The 21,736-nt window shown below is 35.7% G+C and overlaps 1 protein-coding gene across 1 annotated transcript; it reads left to right on the forward strand.

Annotated features, from left to right (window-relative positions):
• The first annotated feature begins 18,062 nt into the window (after nt 1–18,062).
• LOC107421294 (pectinesterase) lies at nt 18,063–20,431 on the forward strand. Its single transcript, XM_016030513.3, has 2 exons — nt 18,063–19,118; nt 19,646–20,431. Exons 1-2 carry the CDS (start codon nt 18,095–18,097, stop codon nt 20,323–20,325), a joined length of 1,704 nt encoding a protein of 567 aa, XP_015885999.2. The 5' UTR covers nt 18,063–18,094; the 3' UTR covers nt 20,326–20,431.
• The last annotated feature ends 1,305 nt before the right edge of the window (nt 20,432–21,736 follow it).

Raw genomic sequence — 21,736 nt, forward strand, 5'->3', positions numbered from 1 at the left:
CTTTAAGAAAAGTTTAAAGGAAACACAAGAACAAAAAAAATGCATTTACTCAACCTTAGAAGAGAGTTTGAGGATTTGAAGATGTAAGAACATGAAACTGTGAAAGAATTCTCAAACAAAGTCATGAAGGTTGTGAACCAAATTCGGTTACAAGGTGAAGACTTTCCAGAGAAAAAGATTGTTGGAAAGATCCTTATATGCCTTTTCGAGAAGTATGAATCAAATATTTCATCTTTGGAAGTGAAAAAAGATCTCTCATATATCTCACTTGCTGAATTGATAAATACTTTGCAAGCCATGGAACAAAGAAGGAGTCTTCGGCTTTAAAGTGATTCTAGCTCGAGTGAAGCAGCCTTTATAGCCACCAATAAGGGTAAGTCAATCCAGCAAGCTAATCCTTTTCAAAAATGAAATAGAGGCAGGGACACCATAAACCAAAGAGGGAACAAAAAGACCTTTAGTCCTTGCACAATATAAAAAAAGCAAAGACACACAGTCAAGCTATGCTGGTGGAGACCGAATGCTCAATGCAAAGTTTGCAAACAATTTGGTCACATGGAGAAAGTTTCCAAGCAAAGAAATCAAAAACAATAAGCATGACAAGCTTAAGAATTCGAGGAGTCAAATGAAGAACATGAACACACCTTCACAGCCACCTGTAACCTTGCAAGCATAACCAAAGGCTCATAGATCTTGGATAAAGGTTGTACCAACCACATGTGCTAAACTGTCAGGACCCGTCCAGAATTCCTCCTCCGGAACCCTAGACAGCCCTGATCCCAGGGAAATACCACCGAACCTTCCAACGGAAAATCCGGCAGCACCTCCCCTAAGGGATTTACTTACCACAAATTTACCTGCACTGAAAACACACTTCAAAAATATCCCCTTATTCCTCCCACAAACTACAAATTGGTTCCACAAATTGCAGTACTTAAAAAACTAAATACAGTAATCCAGTGCAAAATAAATACAACAAGAGTGAAAGAAATATTACAACTGCAATAAAAGAATAACAGGGTACTGCCGAACTAAAACAGCGAGGAAGATCAAGTTCGCTCCGAGTGAACACCGACAACCTGGTACCTAGAGGAACGGAATTTAAGAGTGTGAGATGCTAATCATCTCAGTGAGCGACCCTACTACTATACCATATATTATCACAGTAATAAGTATAAATAATAATTATTTGGAAATAATATTTTCTCTCAAAACCCTTACAATTCTCTCAGTTGGAAAGGTTCCCCTTTTAAAACAATTTCACAAAACCCTTTATCCATATTCCCCGAAACCAAGACATCAATTAAATACCAGAAGCGGTAACAATTATATCTTTAATTCCAATTCAGTTTCCAAACATTTTATTTTTAAAACACAGTTCTGAAAATCATTTGATGCACCCACTATATACCAGTGGCGCCAACAGTACCCAGCGTCCCAAGGTACCGCCAGACAGGAGGTTATAGAGAGAAACCGGCATACGGTCGCGTGGCGTCCCACAGCGCCACTGCTAACCTGGTGTCCCGGCCAAAGGGGGGTGGCCGCCCTCTCCGATGGCATCCACAGGACACCCTCATAATATCAACCGCGCGCTACTTACACCCACCTGCGCGCTAATCACATCACCTGCGCGCTAATCACACCCACCTGCGCGCTAATCACAACCGTGTGCACACTAACCATATCACATATACCATATCACATAATCAGAACACCAGTACGTGCACGGTGCATCTAAAAATCATAAAATCCATAAATTTAAAACAAATTTCACATTTTTCATAAGCATAGCGGGCATAATCCATCCGCTTGAACCGGGAAATTCTCCACAATTTCCTTATAATTAATACCATAAATCCCATGATTTTCAAATCCACCAACTCCCAAATCCATCAATTCAAATATCCACATTTTTTCCAAGCATAAATAATTTCTCGAAATATCATAATCAAATCCCATAATATTTTATGGGCATATTTCATAAAAATTGAAATCACCAACATAACCAAATATTTTCCTTGAAATATTTGAAAATCGAATCGTGCCCAATTTACCATTAAAACCACACCAATTTCAAAATCCTCAAAACCATAAAATAATTCCACATGGCATAAATTGTAGAATTCATATTTTCTTAAATCCAATAAATTCATAAATAATTCTACAATAAATCCAATAAATATTTGGCACATAGAAATTAAATTCCAAATATTTAATTCACACATAATATATTCATCAATTAAATTTCCCAAAATTAATTTGAAGGTGGGTCACTCACCTGGAGCACGCAATTAACCCATGATCCACTACGGGATCAATTCTACGACTCACCGGTGCTCCTAGAACAAAATTCACAGACAGTCAAATAAATTAATATTTTATTCGGGTAAATAATACCCGGTACCCGGGGGGTCAAAACACAAACGATAACTAAAATTTACGAATCATATACCGAATCGAAGCTCGAGTGATGCTAATCACAGATCCGGTCTTAATTTTCGATGATCGTACCCGACGGGGTTTGAATTTTATCGGGAAGCTTTTCGGGTTTCGGCTCCGCAATTCTCCCAAACCGTCGCGAATTGGTGGAAACGGAAGTCGGATTTGGGTTCAGGAGGTCGAACACTGCAGACTGGAGCTGGCCGGAAATTTTCGGGTACTCGCCGGAACAGTAATTTCCGGCGGGCCGCCACGTCACCGGCAACCGTCGCCGGAACAGTATTTTCCGGCGGTGGCCGTTTATTGTGAAATTTTGCAGATTTGTAGATCGTGAGGAGAGCAATCCAACGGGACCGACGGTGAGCAAAACGGAGGTCGGACGGCGGAGAAATCACCGTTTGAAGATTTTCGACCCCTCGCCGGAAAACGCTCCGATCCCGGCGCGTCGGTGGTCCGATGGCCGTGATTTTTGGTGGGTAGGCCGGACTTGAGGAGAGGATCAAGGCTGTCAGGAGCGTGTGGCCGGAAAATGGCCGGAACAGTGCCGATTCGCGGTGGCCGGCGGTGGAGGGGAAAAATCGCCGCCAAACTTCGGACGTCCGATCCGGGCGCGTCCGGCGGCCGTTCGCCGTGAAATTTGGAGGTTTTGCCGAAAATGAGGTGGGCAAGCTTTCTGTCCGGCGCGTGTACAGTAACTCGGCCGGAACAGTGGCAAAATCCGGTGGCCGGCGGTGGCTCTCTCTCTCTCTTTCTCTCTCCTCTCTCTCTTTCTCTCTCTTCTCTCTCTTCCCCGAGAGTTTTTCAAAATTAAAACCCTGCGTGACACTGTTCATGCCACGTGGACCAATCAGAAGCTGACACGTGGCATTTCACTGTTCACCGACCCAAAAAAAAACATTAAAATAATACGGTATCCGGTAAACTTCAAACGTCCATAACTTTTTAACCACATGTCCGATTTAAGCGTGCCGCTAGTCTATGAACTCGTATCGACGAGTACTTTACAACCATACAAGAGTCAACTCACAATTACATCACAAGAAAAAGTCAACTCCCGGCACCTTTTAGACAGTTTACACTTCAACTTGTTTTGCCCATAACTTTCAAACCGTAGCTCCGTTTTCGACGTGCTACCAGTCTACGAACTCGTGGCATCGTGCACTTCGCCACGGTACCCTAGTCAACTCGAAATTCCCACTGAGTCAAAAAGTCAACTTTTGACCCCTTCGGTCAACGGTCAACGGTCAACCTCGGTCAACGTGCACGGATTCCGGTGCGATTCGGGACGGGGTGTTACATAAACCGTGACCTATTTATGATGTTAGACACAAGAATTGCAACAAAAATCAAGGCAGCAAATGGACAAATGATGGAGGTACAAGGAAAAAGAGATTTGGTAATCAAAACATCAAAAGGTACAATACTAATCACAAACATATTGTATGTTCTAATCTGTCCAAGAATTTGTTAGGTGTGCCACAACTCATGAAGAAAGAATATACTTGTCCATATGAAGGATAATAGACTATGATTGATTTTAGTCAACAAAATCAATCAGCATTAAGTGCCAAAGTCCAAGAAGAATCGGAGTTATGGCATAGAAGACTCCATCACTACAACCATGCCACCGTAAAGCAAATGCAAACTCAACGAAATGTTAAGAATTTACCACAAATTCAAGAAGTTGACGTTGTATGTCAAACACGTCAACTTGGCAAGCTTAAAAGGCAACCATTTCATTTGACAACTCTCAAAAAAGCAAAGAAAAAACTACAACTTGTGCACCCAGATTTGTATGGATCGATGAATGAGATAACTCATGCCGGGAGAATGTATTTTGTCATTTTTATTGATGACTATTCAAGAAAATGTTAGATCTACTTCCTCAAACAAAAATCAGAGGTAGCAACTGCATTTCAAGAATTCAAAACACTTGTGGAGAATCAAGCTCAAACAACCATCAAGATAATTCAAACCGATAATTGTGGTGAGTACATTTCAAGTACTTTCCAAGATATTTGCAAGCAAAATGGCATCATACATCAACTTAAAACTCCATGCACACCACAACAAAATGGAGTTACTGAAAGGAAGAATAGAACCATAATGGACTTGTCAAGATGCTTGCTGTTTTAGAAAAGTCTACCAAAAAAATTTTAGGCCGAAGCTACCAACACAAGTGTGTCCCTCCTAAATAGACTTCCAAGTAAGGCAATTGACTCTAAAACTCCAAATGAACTGTGGTATAGTTTTAAACCCTCAATTTCTCATTTAAAAGTTTTTGGAAGTATTTGTTATATGCATGCTCATGATGCTAAGAGGTCCAAGCTAGACAAGAAAGCAAAGATTGGCATTCTTGTTGGCCATAGCTTGGTTTCAAAAGGCTATAGAATATATGATGTGTCAAAGATGTAGGTTGTTGTCTAAAGAGATGTTATAATAGATGAAAATTCACAACGGGATTGAAAGAACATACAGTACAAACAAGCGCTTATATTCAATCAAGAACTCCTTTTGATCCAACATGGCAACATATGATCCAACAAATTATAGTGAAGCAGTTTAACATAAAGAATGGCAAACTGCAATGAAGGAGGAGCTCTGTATGATAGAAAATTCATAGGTGTTAAATGGGTTTTTAAAACTAAACTAAACCGTGATGGCACATTGAACAAATATAAAGCTAGGCTGGTTGTAAAGAGATATGTCTAACAATATGGAGTAGACTATATGGAAACCTTTGCACCGGTACTAAGACATGAAATTGTTCGACTACTTCTTACATATGCAGCCAATAATTCATGGAACATATACTATTTGGATAAAAAATCAGCCTTTCTAAATGGTATATTGGAAGAAGAAGTCTAGGTTAAGCAACCTGAATGCTTTCGGATGGTCCCGCCAAGTGAAATCCCACTAGACTATCCCTAGAGGATATCTAATGGAATTCCACTTAAAACGAGGACAAGTGAGCACACGTAATATCAAATAATACCTCAACAAAAAGATAAAACCACAACAGCATACAAATTCACAACTAAGTCTAGAACCAGAGCCCGTCATACTACATTCATGCCACACATACATAGTGTGGTTAATACCATGTCCAATATATAGATCAGAGCATTCTAAGAGTATTTGTAAAATTTAGAAGTACAATTAATATAAATAGGTCTAGAAATATAAAGATGAGTAAAGAAAGACAAATGCTACTATGCTGTGGAAAGTACAAAATAATAAGCAGTGCACGAGATAGACTGCCATCTAACTACCTGGACCTAAGGGAACGAATTTAAAATAAATAAAATGTGAGATATAGAAATCTCAGTGAGTGGCATAGTATAGTAGGAGAATATCACTTTATTTTCGTAAGACTTTATCTTGAGATGTCTCGTTCCACTCGTTTGAAAAGTTTCCCTTTTAGAAATCATTTTGTAAAACCCAAACTTGTACCCCACATCAATATCATAAAACCGCTGCTCAAAAAGTATAAAGTGAACGATCATTAAAATATTATAAATTGTCTTAATCATGATATAACTATTGAGCATAAAATAATATAAACACAATTTCACAAAATAATTATGAGAGTGCAGTAAAAACCATAAATATCAAAAAAACCCATAAATAATAAAAAACATAAACAATGTACTATATGATATACCTAGCACTATTAAGTAATGCACGGCATCCCAGAACACCATTGGATAGTAAAAGAAATGAAACCTGAAGGATAAACCCATTTCACGACCCATAGCATTCTAAGGTGATGTGCCGTTATAAACTTATAGGGACCTCACGACCCTTAATGTACCAAAGGTACCATGGCAATAATAAACTTGTGGGATGAACCTAACCTCATGAATCTTAGGTAGTGTTTAGTAAGCAGGACTGAGCAGGACAGGATGTGATTGTGTCCCAGTCTAATGTTTGGTAATGCAATTTGGAAATAGGACAAGTTATCCAAAACAGTAAATCAGTCCCACGATCGATACTCATGAGACCCATCTCCATGCTTGGGTCATTTTTGTCCTTAACTCACCGAGGCTGCATCTTTTCAAAGAACAAAATGGCCGATGAGTATGATTCTTACTCTACCCCCCATCTCTGCATCTCTACATCTCTTCAGCCATTTCTTAACATTCTTCTCCTTCTTCCTTCCCTTTCATGACCTTTCTTCTCCTTTGATTTGCCCCATAAAATGAAAGCCGATTCCTACTCGATTTGGAGAATTTAAGGGCTTTGATATGTAAAAATTAGGGCTTCGATCTTCCATCAGTTCTAAATTTAGGGCTTTGATCTTCCATCAATTGTAAGGACCCCAATTTTTCAGACCCCAGTTGTCATCTTCCTCTTTGTTTATGTTGTCGTGGGTGTTTATTTATTTATTTATTTATTTTTCACAAACATTTACAACTTCGTTGTGCCCCAAATTTGAAAATTTGGCTTGTTCTTGGCATTTTTTTATTTATTTTACAAACATCCCAGCACCACCTTTGGTGCATAAAAATTTGGCTTGTTCGTGCAAAAGTTCAAGAACAGCACAATTTCATCTCAATAAGCCATCCGCACTAGACTTACCAAGCAGCAGGTTCATTACCAAGGAATTGATGCCTGTCCTATCTTGGGAGCTACCAAAATTGAGAATTTTAACCAAAACATTAGAGCTCTTTCTGTTAAATTGACACCAGAAAAGAAGGCAGAGCTTAAATCTTTTGCTTTAAAGGATATTATTAAATGTGAGAGATATGCAACTAGGATTCCTACTTATAAGCAATCAGACACTCCACCATTGTCTTCATGGAAAGCCAATTTAAAGACCCCACCATTGTCTTCATGGAAAGCCAATTTAAAGACATGCCTTCTGCTATGTTTGGTTTTACCTCTTAAACAAGTCATGAACTTATTGACAATTTAAGTATTTTTCTATCAGATTTGGATTGCAATAATGTTCTATTGTTCACCAATAAAAGCTTAGAACCTTTTGTATGCAAATTTTTTTCATATATTTTATATGTATAGCACTTGACGAAAGAAAAAAAGGATGATAAATATAAATGGATGGCAAAATGAATTTTTATTTCGTTGTTTTAGTATCAAGTTTGAATTTCTTTTCCCTTTCATCCCATTTTTAATTAAAATAAATGAAAATTTTAATAATTTATTTTTAAAATTATATATCCATATAATTTATGCGTGTAAAAAAATATTAAAATTTTGTATGTAAATATAACTATACAAATTTACAACTTTATTTAAATATAACATTTTTTATTGTAAATATAAATATAATTTTTATATTTTTCAATTTTGAAAAATAAATAAAAATTAAAATAGTTCAATTTAGTCCGATCCTGCACCAAACATGGGACAACTAGTCCACCATTAAGTCTGAAGCTATGCCAAACACAGAACTATACTATTTTATCATTTCCGATATGGATTTGTCCTGTCCGATCCAGTCCAATCGGAACCTATCCTGCGTACCAAACGCAACCTTAGTGTACTGTAGGTATCATGGTAAACCTGTATGCTATAATATAATTATGATCCGATACATTAGTACTATATGACACACCAATTAAAAATAAACAATACAATATCTACTTAGTCTACTTATAGCGTAGGATATGTCTGATCTTGTACAATTCATCAGCACATCAGTCTTCTAATCACCCATGCATAATTCACTTAAGATACATTCTCCCTTTTGTTCTTGGATAAGTATAAACTCATATCTATAAGGTGTTCTGGCTATGCCAGTATCATCTTTACTAGAGTTAGCCAGTATTTTATCCATATAATGTGTTTGACTAAGAATAATTGCATTTAAAGTTCTAGTTATTTTCATTCCTAAAATCACATCGGCAAGCGTTATATCTTTCATGTCAAATTTGAATTTTAACATGATTTTTGTAGTTTGGACCATATTGTCGTCACTATTTACAATGAGTATGTCATCTACATATAAATAACATATGACGCATCCATTCTCTATATCTCTTACATAGATATATTTGTCCCACTCATTTATTTTAAACCCATCATTTAGCATGGCACGATCAAATTTTTTATGCCACTGCTTTGAAGCTTGTTTTAGTCCATAGATTTCACCAATTTACAGATTTTCTTTTCTTGTCCTGGTGCGGGGATACCCTCAGATTGCTTCATGTAGATCACTTCATAAAGATCTCCATTAAGAAAGGATGTTTTAACATCCATTTGATGTACTTCAAGATCCCTCAATGTAGTTATCACCAGTACGATCCTTATGGAATTTGTTATCATTATTGGAGAATATATAATCAAAATAATCAAGGCCTTCTTGTTGCTTGTATCCCTTAATTATAAGCCTTGCCTTGTATTTATCTATTGTTCCACCTACTTTCATTCCTCTTTTAAATATCCATTTGTAACCTAATGGTTTACAACCTGAAGGTAGATCTACTAACTCCTAAGTGTGATTCTACAAGATGGAATCATCTCACTTTTTATGGTTTCTTTTCATAAATTCCTTTTAGGAGAGTTTGCAGCTCCTTGAAAGCTTTAAGACTCACTTTCTAGCATGTAAGTAAGAAAATCCAAACCGAAGGATTTTTTCATCCTTACTCTCTTGCTTCGTCTAAGATCAACCTCAGTCTCATCTTCAGTCTCTTATTCTTGATCACTATCATGATTATCCTCATTGAGAACATCATATATTCATTTAGACAAACTCGGTGCTTCTTCAAATGTATATGGAAAAATGTGCTTCAAAATGATGCATTTCTCGATTTCATTATTGTGTTCTTATGCATATCTGGTATTTCATACCTATAAACAAAAAATTGATATGCATTACTATTTTGAGCATATCCTATGAAGATGCAATCAACTATTTTTGGACCTATTTTCATTTTCTTAGGAACTACTTTGGTCAAACACCCCCATGCTTATAAGTATTTATAGGAAATTTATCTTCCTTTCCAAAACTCATAGGGCATCTTCACTTGATCTTTCTGGGACACCTTATTTAAAAGGTAGTTTACCGATAAAATGGTTTCCTCCCACAAATTCTGTGATGATCCATAACTTATCAACATTTCATTCATCATATCTTTTAAGGTATGATTTTTCCATTCAATCACACCATTTGATTGTGGTGAATATGGTGGGGTAATTTCATGTCTAATACCATGTTGAGCACAATAGTCACCAAATGAAGTTACATAATCGCCAACATTATCACTTCTTATTATTTTAATCTTTTTATTAAGTTGATACTCAACTTCAATTTTATAGAGAATAAACTTTTCTAGTGCCTCATCCTTGCTCTTAAGCAAATATACTTAGCAATATTTCGTGCTATCATCAATAAAAGTGATAAAATACTTATTACCACTTCTAGTTGGTGCGAATTTCAAATCACATATATCACTATGGATTAAATCCAAAGGTTTAGTATTCCTTTCAATCATTTGATATGACAACCTCGTAGTTTTTGACTCTACATAAGTTTCACACTTATATTTGGAATCAATTTCAAATGTGGGAATAAGATTCAAGTTAATTAACCTTTGTAGAGAATTATAATTAACATAACCTAGTTTACCATGACATGAATTGGAAGACTCAAGCAAGTAAGTAGAAGAAGTGCTAGCTTTATTAATTTCATTTGGTTTTACAATCATTACACTCAGTTTAAACAAACCATTGAGTACATAGTCTTTTTCCACAAACATTCCATATTTGGACAAAACAACCTTATCATACTCGAACATTAAACGAAAACCATGCTTGCTCATAAGCGATTCAGACACTAGATTCTTGCGAATATCTAGAACATACATCACATTGTTTATAGTTAGGTTCTTTCCAGATGTCATCTTCTGAACTGCCTTGCCTCTCCCATTGGATTTCAAACATGGCAGAATTGCCCATGAACAACTTTTCCCCATTTTTACTTGGTTCGAAAGAAGTGAACAAGTTCTTGCCTGAACATCCGTGGCACGTCGCACCAGTATCAATCCACCACTCTTTAGGATTTGACCCTACCAAGTTCACTTCAAAGACAACAGCATTGAGATCGATATCATCAACCTTTCGAGTGATTTGGTCCATCATATGTGCCTCTTTATTTCTCTTCCTTTTCGATAGCCTATAGTCTGATGCTCTGTTACCCATAATGTCATAGTTAAATCATTTGCCTTGAAACTTGGCCTTATTGGAGATCCCTTCTTAAGCCCCAACTTGGAATCTTTTCTAATTTTGTTCTTGTTCTTGGAGCTTTGACCATGCTCTACAATATTGGCCTTGTTTTATCAAAGATCTTTTTATCAAATCTTCTATTGTCATCTTCGATATGAAGTTTGCCAACAAGAGTCTCCATATCCATTTCCTTTCTCTTATGTTTAAGATAATTCTTGTAGTCTTTCTATCTAGGAGGTAGCTTCTCAATCATAGCTATTACTAAAAAGGCTTCATTTATTGCCATCCCTTAGCAAAAGATTCTTAAATAAGCACTTGTAATTCATATACTTAACTCATCAAAGCCTTTGAATTCACCATCATGAATTCAGAATTGGCCTACTGCAAACTTTTCGGAACTAGCATTCTCAGTTTTGTACTTGTAGTCCAAAGTTTCCCATAGCTCTTATGCTGTTTTTGTGCTATAGTACATTTCGTACAAAGCATCTGATAGGCCATTCAGGATATAATTCCAACACAAAATAATCAAAATGCTTCCATGCATCCACCGCCATGAGTGTTTCTCTATCACTCTCATCATTACTTGGAGACGCTTATTCAGTTAGGAACTTCACAAGGTTCAGGGTGGTCAAGTAAAACAACATCTTCTGTTACCACCTCTTAAAATATGCTCCATTAAACTTCTCTGGTCACTCAACATGATTTGCAAGTATAGCGACCGATGCATAAAGAGGCACAATTGACCTCATATTAGAAGTTATATTATCTTATCCACTTGCCATTTATGTAAAATCACAAAACATAAATCAATTAGTTGTTATTTTAAATCCAACAAACTAATTATAACCAATTCTAATAAGAAATTACAACATTTTGATTTTTTTGGGTTTCTCTTTATGCACCCACAAAATTTCTATATAAGAAATTTATTGTATACACTCGTAAAATTACTTTAAACAAGCACCAATGCTGACATCATTATTGACATCATAATAACATCATCCACCATGTGGCACCCATGATGATGTGGCACTGGTGATATGGCAGCCTATGCTGATGTGGCACCCTCTAACATGGCTCATGTTGATGTGGCAGCAAGCTAATGTAGCAGTCAGTGCTGTCATGGCACTTATTGACGTCACTGTGCCAGCTACATAGACCAACCATAGTATGACACGTGTCTTCCACATTGGAGGACAGGAGGCACTGCCTTGACTGTGTCTTTGTATGACACATGTCCCTGCTCGTTGGTCAACAAGTGGCCTTGTCACTGTGTGACACGTGTCCCATTCCATTGGGTGGTCCCACACCTGTGCAACACATGGCCTTGCCACTGTGTGACATTTGGAGCCTCTCTCTACATGGCACATGGCACCCTAAAACATTTTGGCCAAAATTGCTCATGGACACATGGGCGGGGCTTTCTGTCAGGACCCGTCCAGAATTCCTTCCCGGAACCCTAGACAAGCCCTGATCCCAGGGAAATACCACCGAACCTTCCAAGGAAAATCCGGCAGCACCTCCCGTAAGGGTAGAACTAACCAAAAATTACCTGCACTGAAAATACACTTCTATAAACATCCTCTTATTTCTCCCACGTTACTACAATTTGATTCTACAAATTTACAGCACTTCAAATAACAACAGCAGCAACCCAGTGTATAAAGAACAACTACACATCCAATACAGTATACAGAGCATTATATAGATACATGTGGAATTTATACAATGACAGATAAGAAGTAATATAGGATAGAGAGGAAAAAGGGAAGAAATACTTCTTGAACTTTCGGCAAGGAACTGAGACGTTGGGCTCGCCCCGGACAATCAACGTCTCCAACCTGGACCTAGGGGAACAAAATTTAAAAACATGAGATGCTAATCATCTCAGTGAGTGACCCTATCTACTGTTCACCTTTAATATTAATAATATAAAAATAAAGGAATTTAATTAATCCATACCGAACAATTACATAAATAAATAAATAAACAATTGAGGTAACAATTTCTCTCAAAACCCTCACTATTCACTCCGTTGGAAATGTTCCCCTTTTAAAACATTTTCATAAAACTCGATATTCGTACTTCCCGAAAACCAAGGGACCAAATAATTTAATAAACAACAAATAAATAAATAAATACCCCAAATATAAATAAACTGCAATAAATTATAATAATAAATAATTTTGTACTCTTTGGGGTTTGAAATTTCTATCCGGAAAATTTGTACTTGACGCACCACACCATATACCAGTGATGCCCTCCGATACCCAGCGTCCCGAGCACCGACTGGCGGGGAGATTAAAGAGAGAAACTTGCAAACGGCACTTCGGCGTCCCGACAGTACCGCTGTTGAAACCATCATCCCGGCCAAGGGAGGGGCGACTGTGGCCAATATCAAACTTGTCTGCCCAGTCCAATGGCAACCACGGGAGATATAATACTTGGGCGCTTAACCACATAATACTTGCGCGCTACCACGTGTCCATACACCAGAACACCAATACTGTATGAGTGCGTCTAAAATAATTATTATTAACCAACCGTACTGTTTTCCAAAATTACCGTGGGAAATATATCAAAATTTCACACTTACCATCCCACATATTTTTATTTAACAAACCGGTACGAAAACATCGATAACAATAAACCAAAATTTTCTCGTAATACGAGGTTCAACAGATAAAATACCGTGGGCATAATTATAAAATTAAACCACCAATTTAACAAATATTTTCATAAAATATTTAAACCAATTATGCCCAAAATAATACTTAAAACCACGTACGACTATTACCGAAATATACTTTGCTCATGCATAATAGATAAAGTAAATCACAATAAAATCATAACTAAATTGTACCATATGAGCATAATTTAAATACCAATTAAACATAATTAATTGCCCAAAAATGATATAAAATCCAGACAGAATCAATTACTGAAAATACTTACTCATGTGTAATAAATACCATTTAATCATAATAAAATAATAATCGAGAATTTCTTAATGACCCCCAAATTTCCGTTTAGCACCAATGGGTAAATATATATAAAATAATATTTTTCCCGATTATATTTAAAATATGCCACATGAGCACAAATTACAGATATCGAATAAACACCAAATTAATATAATAAATTGCCCAAAATATTTTTAAAGGTGGGTCACTCACCTGGAGCACGCAATTAAACCATGATCCACCATGGGATCAATTCCATGACTCACCCGTGCTCCTAGAACAAAATTCACACACAGTCAAATAAATTAATATTTTAATCGGGTAAATAATACCCAGTACCCGGGGGGTCAAACACAAACGTTATCCAAAATAGTCGAATAATACACCGAATCGAAGCTTGAGCGACGAGGATTACAAATCCGGTCTCCATCGACCCCAATTCCGCCGGAGGTGGCTGGAATTTGGCCGGAAAGCTTCGGCCGGATTTAAACTTGAGGGATCTCTCAAACGGTGGGGATTTTGGGCAATCTAACCCTGGAAATGGACTCAGAGGGGTCGAAAATGGTGGGATAGAGGTATGGGTCGGGCTGGATTGGTCGGAAACGGCGAGAATCGCCGGCAAAACTTAACCGGCCGCCGCCAACTTCACCGGCCCGATCTGGGCGTGTCCGCCGGCGACTGGCCGGGAAATTTGGAGGCTGAGGTCACGGCGAGCTGGGCTTCACCGATGGCCAGCACGTGTGGCTTTCCGGCGACTGAAATCCGGCCAAACGGCCTGTCAAAGAGAGAGAGGGAGAGAGTCAAAGGAGAGAGAGAGAGAGAGAGAAAAATTTCTGCGTGTTTTTGTCTCTGTCGGGCTCGGGGAAGAAGAGGGGAAGAAAGGAAAAGAAAAGAGAAGTTGTTTTCCCACGTGGGGAAAAGAAAAGAAAAAGAAAAAGAAAAAGAAAAGAAAATAAAATAAAAATAATTAAATAATATTATTACACAAAATAATAATAAAATAATATGATATTATACATGGTTGACATGTGGCACCTCACTATGGTGACACATGGTCACACTTATTTAGTCACACGTGGCACATCGTTATGCGTTTAAAAATAATATTAAAATAATACGGTGTTTGAAAAACTCAACAGGTCCATAACTTCCAAACCACATGTCCAAATTGGACGTGCCGCTAGTCTACGGACTCGTATCGACGAGCACTTCACAACCATGCATGAGTCAAAGCTCAACCTTGCATCAATAAAAAGTCAACTCCGGCACCCCTTGGACAATTTGGATCTCAACTTGTTATGCTCATAACTTTCAAACCGTAGCTCCGTTTTCCACGTGCTACTAGTGTACGAACTCATGCCAACGTGTACTTCGTAACGGTACCTCAGTCAACCTAGAATTCCAATCGGGTCAAAAGTCAACTTTTGACCCCTTGGTCAACGGTCAACGTCAAAGTCAACGGTCAACCTCGGTCAACGTGCAAAATTCCGACATGGTTCGGGACGAGGTGTTACACTTTCACTTGGGCTTAACCCAATAGAAAACCATGCTCTAGCCCACAACACTTAAACCAGCCCGTTGACCCAATTTTTGACTAGTCTTCAACCTCGAGCCGGGTCTTTTTGACTCGTTTCTCCAATAAACGGATCGGCTGACCCATTTTAATATTTTTTCCACATTTTTCAGTATTCTGGCAACTGAAATTTAGCAGAAAATCACCAAAAATTTTATAAAAAATGGATAATTGTTCAATATGAAAATTGTTTTATAAAACAATGGAAAATAAAAATTTTGCCTCAACAAAATAAAGTACGGGGTTGAGAAAATTTTATCTCTCCTAAAAACAAACAGATAAATATATAAATCCTCATATATGTATATAACAATAGAAATCAGAAACAAATATATATATATAAACAAATATCTAAATTCGTCTTAAGATTGTAAAATAAAATTTGGGAAAAATAAATAAACAAATTTTTAGAACTTGTTTATCTGTTGGTGTTGGTTGGTTGATAGATTTGTCTGAAACCTGTGTTATACCACAATGTCTTTAGGACAATTTTCACCCCACCGATGCAAATGGGTCTATAACGCTCGTTTTCCAAGATACAATGAATTCTACAAGCCTTGAACACGGCACCATTGAAGTCTTTCTCTTCAAACTTCCAGTACCTAAGCTTTACTACTCTATGCAACCAACATTTCCTCATAAGTTCTTCTCTCTGAATGCTACAAAAACTCAAAAATAACATGTGTATCTCTTTTACCATATGCAATTTTTGACAAAAAAATCATTTTTTTTTTCAAAAACACACATTAGGAAATTCAGTCCACAATTAAAAAGTCATAAAAAGTCATTAAAACAAATCATTCACACCATTTAATCCACTTGATCCTTCAAATGAAAAAGAAAATGTAGTCCACTTGGTCAAAGAAGAAATATATATTACCAGGAAAAAAATCCAAAACCATAACAAACTAAATAATAGTAACAAAAAAAACAAAAAAAAAAGAAAAAGAAAGAAAGAGAAAAATAAGAACACATGAATTCACACTACGATTAAAGTAAAAACTAGATGAAAAAATCTAATTCTTGATTAACCTGCAAATATTTAAAAAAATAATAATAAATAAAGTTATGGCTATTTAAGCATTAATTTTTCTATGTATGTCCAAGTCCACAAATCTAATTACACTTCGTTTCTTTGAGCAATATATTGCTCTTCTGCAACTAGAACAGTGTTTAGTCCATCTTCAAACTAGCAATCATCCAAGACTATCAAATTAGCGTAAACAAGTTTCAGGTCCTTGTTCTCGATGTACCATAACATAAACATTAGTTGAGACCTCTAATAAGTGAATATAATTGTTGGAAAATTAAAATCCCTTAACAAAATTACGAAACAAAATCCCGAATCCCGCTTATAGGATACGTTTTACATGGCTAAATATGTTATGCAAATTTTGATGCATGGATTAGGATTTAGTAGTCTCTAAATTTTTTGCAATTCTTAAGACTAGGACGAAATATGTCGTTTTCAGTAAGGATGAGTAAAATTAAGTTATACAAATATTAAGTGAAGAGGACACATCGATAGGATATATATAGCCTACCTTCAGATGAAGAAATCGTAGACAACAAAAAGAACAATCGACGGAGAGAGGGAAAACGGATTCAGAATTTGCATGGGAAACATAGTCGACAGCAAGACAGGAATTTGATTTAGGAGAATGAAGAACGAATAGAAGAAGAAGAGCCGTGAAAATTTTGGGGAAATAGGAAATACACCGTATTTTAATTATTTTCTATAAAGAAGAGCATATTAGTATATTCATCATGTAAGAAAAGTTAAATATCCATATTTGTAAAAGTAGGGTTATATATCATTCAAATCCTACATAGTAAGTGATTTAATAAAATTTTCCGTTATATATCATCGAAACCCTAAATAATAAGTCATTTATTAAAATTGCCCCGTGCACACACCAATAATTGAATTCTGAGGGTTTTAAATTAAAATAAGATTCTAGTCTAGGTAAACAAGATTAAAGAAAATAATAAAAAAATTGTACTTACACACACATACAAGACAAACAATTTCAAAAAAAATAAATAAATAAAAATTGTAATTCCAAATTTAAAATCTGTCAATTTCAAAAATGAATAAAATATTGAAAAAAAATTCCACCATTTTATATATAGAAAGAAATTAATGAGAAATTAATAAACACACACACAAGCACCATAATATTTTTTTTTTTTGAAATTAAAAAATAGAAATTGAAAATTTGAGGTATTATAGAATCATCTTCAAAAAAAAAAAAAAAAAAAAGTGAGGTGATCGAATAATAATAATAATAACAAAGAACATATTGTTTTTCAGAATACGTTAGAAGTAATTATTTATTTATTATATCATTCTCTATAACTTGCTTATTAAATTTGAACAAAATATTTATGAGGGCTATGGTTCTCCAATATAACAATAGTTCTTACATGAGATAACAATGACTTTGCTACAATCTGGTCTTTTTTTTTCTTTTCTTTTTTTTCCTGATGAATTGCTACTTTCTGGGGTCTGGTAGGGAAGAAAAAAAATCTGATATTTAGTTCAAATTTTGGGGACATAATAGATAAGAGAATCTATAAGACAGCCCATGGTTCAAACGTTGAGTAATATCAATTTCACAAGAGAAAATCCTACCCACCATAACAATATCAACTTAAAAATTATTAAAATCTGTGTGTAACATTTTTTGGCTCCAGCACCTTAATCATCGCCAACCTGGCAAACAAATTATCTCTGCTTCTAAATTAAGAATGGCACGTCTATATCACAATTCACAAACTCAATAAATAAATGCAAATTAATAACCATGCAACCCACGAGCCGTCTCCATTATCCTTATAAAGTACTAGACCAAACCAAAACACCCATAAACCAATCTTTCTTACAAGTTCTCGTTAAACCTTCCCTTTTATTTCTTTCCCTAACCAAGCGATGGCTTCTAAGCATTTCTCTTTCATAGGAATATCCTTCTTCATCCTTTTTCCTCTAATTAGCTTACCATCACATGCAGATAATACCCTTCCATTCCCTTTCGGCCTGACCCCTCCTGTTTCCCCTGAAAACGTTTGCAAGTTTACTCAATTTCCTTCTTTTTGCAAATCTGTGCTCCCTAATCACAACGACAATGTCTATGGCTTCGGAAGGTTTTCTTTCCAACGCTCAGTTTCTCAATCCCAGATATTTTTCGATTTAATTGACAAACTTCTTAAAAGTAACCCCAATTTTTCAAAACCCGCAATCCGTGCTCTTCAGGATTGCCACTATCTTGCCTCACTGAACCAAGATTTCTTATCAACCTGCTCCCAAACAGTCAAAAGGACTAGTAAAATCCTCGCTAGGACAGAAGCTGAGAACGTCCAAACCAAGCTCAGTGCCATCTTGACCAACCTCCAAACATGTGTGGAGAGCCTAGACTCCACAAATTCTGCCGGGACTATCAAGAATGATATTTTGAATTCCCTTTTGAATGATACTAAATTTCAAAGTATCTCTCTTGATCTATTTAAAAAGGGCTGGGTGCCTAAGCAGAGAGGTCGCGGAAAATCACGGCAGCCCCCCAAGATCGATCCTACATCAAGAAATGGACGCATGGCCTTGGGCGTATCAAGCCAAAACCATGCTATTTTTGAGGCCATCTTGAGACGAAGTAAACGTGTTGTTCGTGCTGCCGGAAATGGAGATTCTGTGTTGATCAAAGACATTGTCACTGTAAGTAAGGAAGGATGGGGAAACTTCACTACCATCAATGAAGCCATCGCTGCTGCTCCAAGCATCTCGGATGCTTCTGATGGGTACTTCTTTATCTATGTTGCTGCCGGTATATATGAAGAGTATGTTTCCATTGCAAGGAACCAGAACTACTTGTTCATCCTTGGAGATGGTATTGGTCAGACAATCATTACAGGAAATCGAAGCGTAGGAGATGGGTGGACTACTTTCAACTCTGCAACATTTGGTAAGTACCATTCTATTAAGAGTAAGTTTTTTAAGAGCGTTGTTACTCTTGTAATTGGTGATCATCACCAATGGAACCCGCAGCACTTTTTATGGTGATAACTAATTAGTTTGATTTAAATGCTTTTGGACTTTTAAAAACTACAAATCTACCTGAGAAACATCAACTGGTAATATTGGCCAAAGAGCAAAAAATAGCTTCTTTTTTTTTTTTTTTTAATTTTAATCCAGTCAAAACAATAAACAAAATCAGCAACTATACTAATTAATTTTTATAATGCGCATTACATATTAATCATGTAGAACACATGACACCAAAACATATAAAATTAATATATATATATATATATATATATATAAGAAATGGAACAATAAAATATTAAGATGTGATCGTATGAGTCCTTGACTCATGGGATCTTATCTTCCTTTTTAATTCAACATAAATTAAAAAGTCTTAAGTTAGTAGATTGTGCAATTTGCTGGTAACATGAATATAATATATATGAGTGTGCAATGCAATGTATGCAGCTGTGGTGGGAGAAGGGTTTCTTGGTGTAGACATAACTTTCCGCAATACGGCCGGACCAAGCAAAGGGCAAGCAGTAGCCCTGAGAAATGGAGCAGATTTATCAACATTTTATAGCTGCAGCTTTGAAGGCTATCAAGACACCTTATATCCTCATTCTCTAAGACAATTCTATCGAGAATGCGATATCTACGGCACAATCGATTTCATATTCGGAAACGGCGCTGTAGTCTTCCAAAACTGCAACATATTTCCCAGATTACCAATCAAGGGGCAATTTGATCCCATAACTGCTCAAGGTCGAACCGACCCGAATCAGAATACGGGCTTTTCCTTTCAAAACTGCACCATAAGAGCTGCAGAAGACTTGGGTGCTACAAAGACATATCTAGGAAGGCCATGGAAGGAGTACGCCAGGACTGTCTTCATGCAATCTTTCATGGATAAATTAATAGATCTTGCTGGTTGGAGTGTATGGAATGGAGATTTTGCTCTTAGCACATTATATTATGCTGAGTATGATAACACTGGCCCTGGATCGGATACAACAATGAGGGTCGCATGGCCTGGTTACCATGTGATCGATGCTACTGATGCTGATGATTTTACTGTCTCCAATTTCTTGCTGGGGGATAATTGGTTACATAAAACTGGAGTACCTTATATTGGTGGGTTGATATAATTGAGCAGTTTATGTTTGCAATATTTATATAATTAAACGATTTAATTGTTTTTGTTTAAGTGCGTAATAAGCATTTGTTTTATTGCATTGTTGGTGTATACATAACCTCAATGATCCAATATTGTTAGCATCAATATTGCTACTGGTTAATTGTATTGTATTTGTCATATAATATTATTTATAATATCTTAATGAATTATTTTTCTATTTTTTACTGTGAGAACATAATTAGTTTTCTATATTTAAGGATCTAGAATAAATCAATTCAAACCTTATTGAACTCGTTATCATGAGTTCTGTGAGACTTTTGACAAGATCAATATATATATATATATCCAGCATATCCCTGATTAATCTAAAATTATTTAGTTTATATTTTTATGGTTTTAGTAGGGTAAATAACACTTCACTCTCCGAACTATCACATATTTTAGACTTTGTCTTTCAAGTTACAAAAAGTCTTTGAGTTGTTCTCCTGAAATATATCGATTATTTGTTACATATTTAGTTTATATACATTTAAATCAATTAGTGGTATAAGCTCCAAATTATTCACCATGAATATTTACCAATTCACATAGGTAAGTGAATAAAATAAAAAGACAATTAAATACGGTTATATGATTTGGTAAATACTTTAATAACTCCGGCATTGTTCTATTCTAATAGGTCATTCTAGTATCATGCAATTTTCTCTACAATAATACTACCAAATGGTTTACCAAATAATATGGCAATGTTTACTTTGTTTTTTTATTCATTTAAAGTAAATGTATCTATAAGTAAGTTATAATAATATACCAATAAATATAATGATACATAATATGTTACATATTTGATAAACAATTTAATGTTTGTAGCATTACTATTTTTTCTAATCAATTTGACAAAATTAATTAATATAATGCAAAAAGAATTAAGCAAATCAAAAATGGAATTAAAAAAGTTTCGTAAGCAGAGCTATTGTGTATGAACAATTTTACTAGAATCATCAGTCCAAATACATGTTAAACTAATTACATTGCTAAGAAAAAATAGTTCTGTGAGGATTTTTATAGTTTGAAGGGGAAAAAAAAATACTTGGGATAATAAAGTGTTCGTTATTTAATTCTCTATTTACTTTTTTACATATAAATGTACCCATGAAAAGAAGCATCAAACTAGCAATAGAAGAAGCATCCCGACCATACATATATATATATATATGTTAGGCATCCAATTAACCTTAAGTCCCTTTCTCACGAACTCTAAAAAAGACTAAATATATTAATAAAGAAAACAAAGAAAGTATCTAAATAAAGAGAAAAAAATTAAAAAAAGGACCTCAAATGGAAAACATAGAAGAACCAACATAAACTGATCGAAGGACGATTATTTTAACCATGATAAGTTATTAGCAATCAACACTGCA

Source organism: Ziziphus jujuba, chromosome 5 (assembly GCF_031755915.1).
Source record: "Ziziphus jujuba cultivar Dongzao chromosome 5, ASM3175591v1".
Taxonomy (NCBI): domain Eukaryota; kingdom Viridiplantae; phylum Streptophyta; class Magnoliopsida; order Rosales; family Rhamnaceae; genus Ziziphus; species Ziziphus jujuba.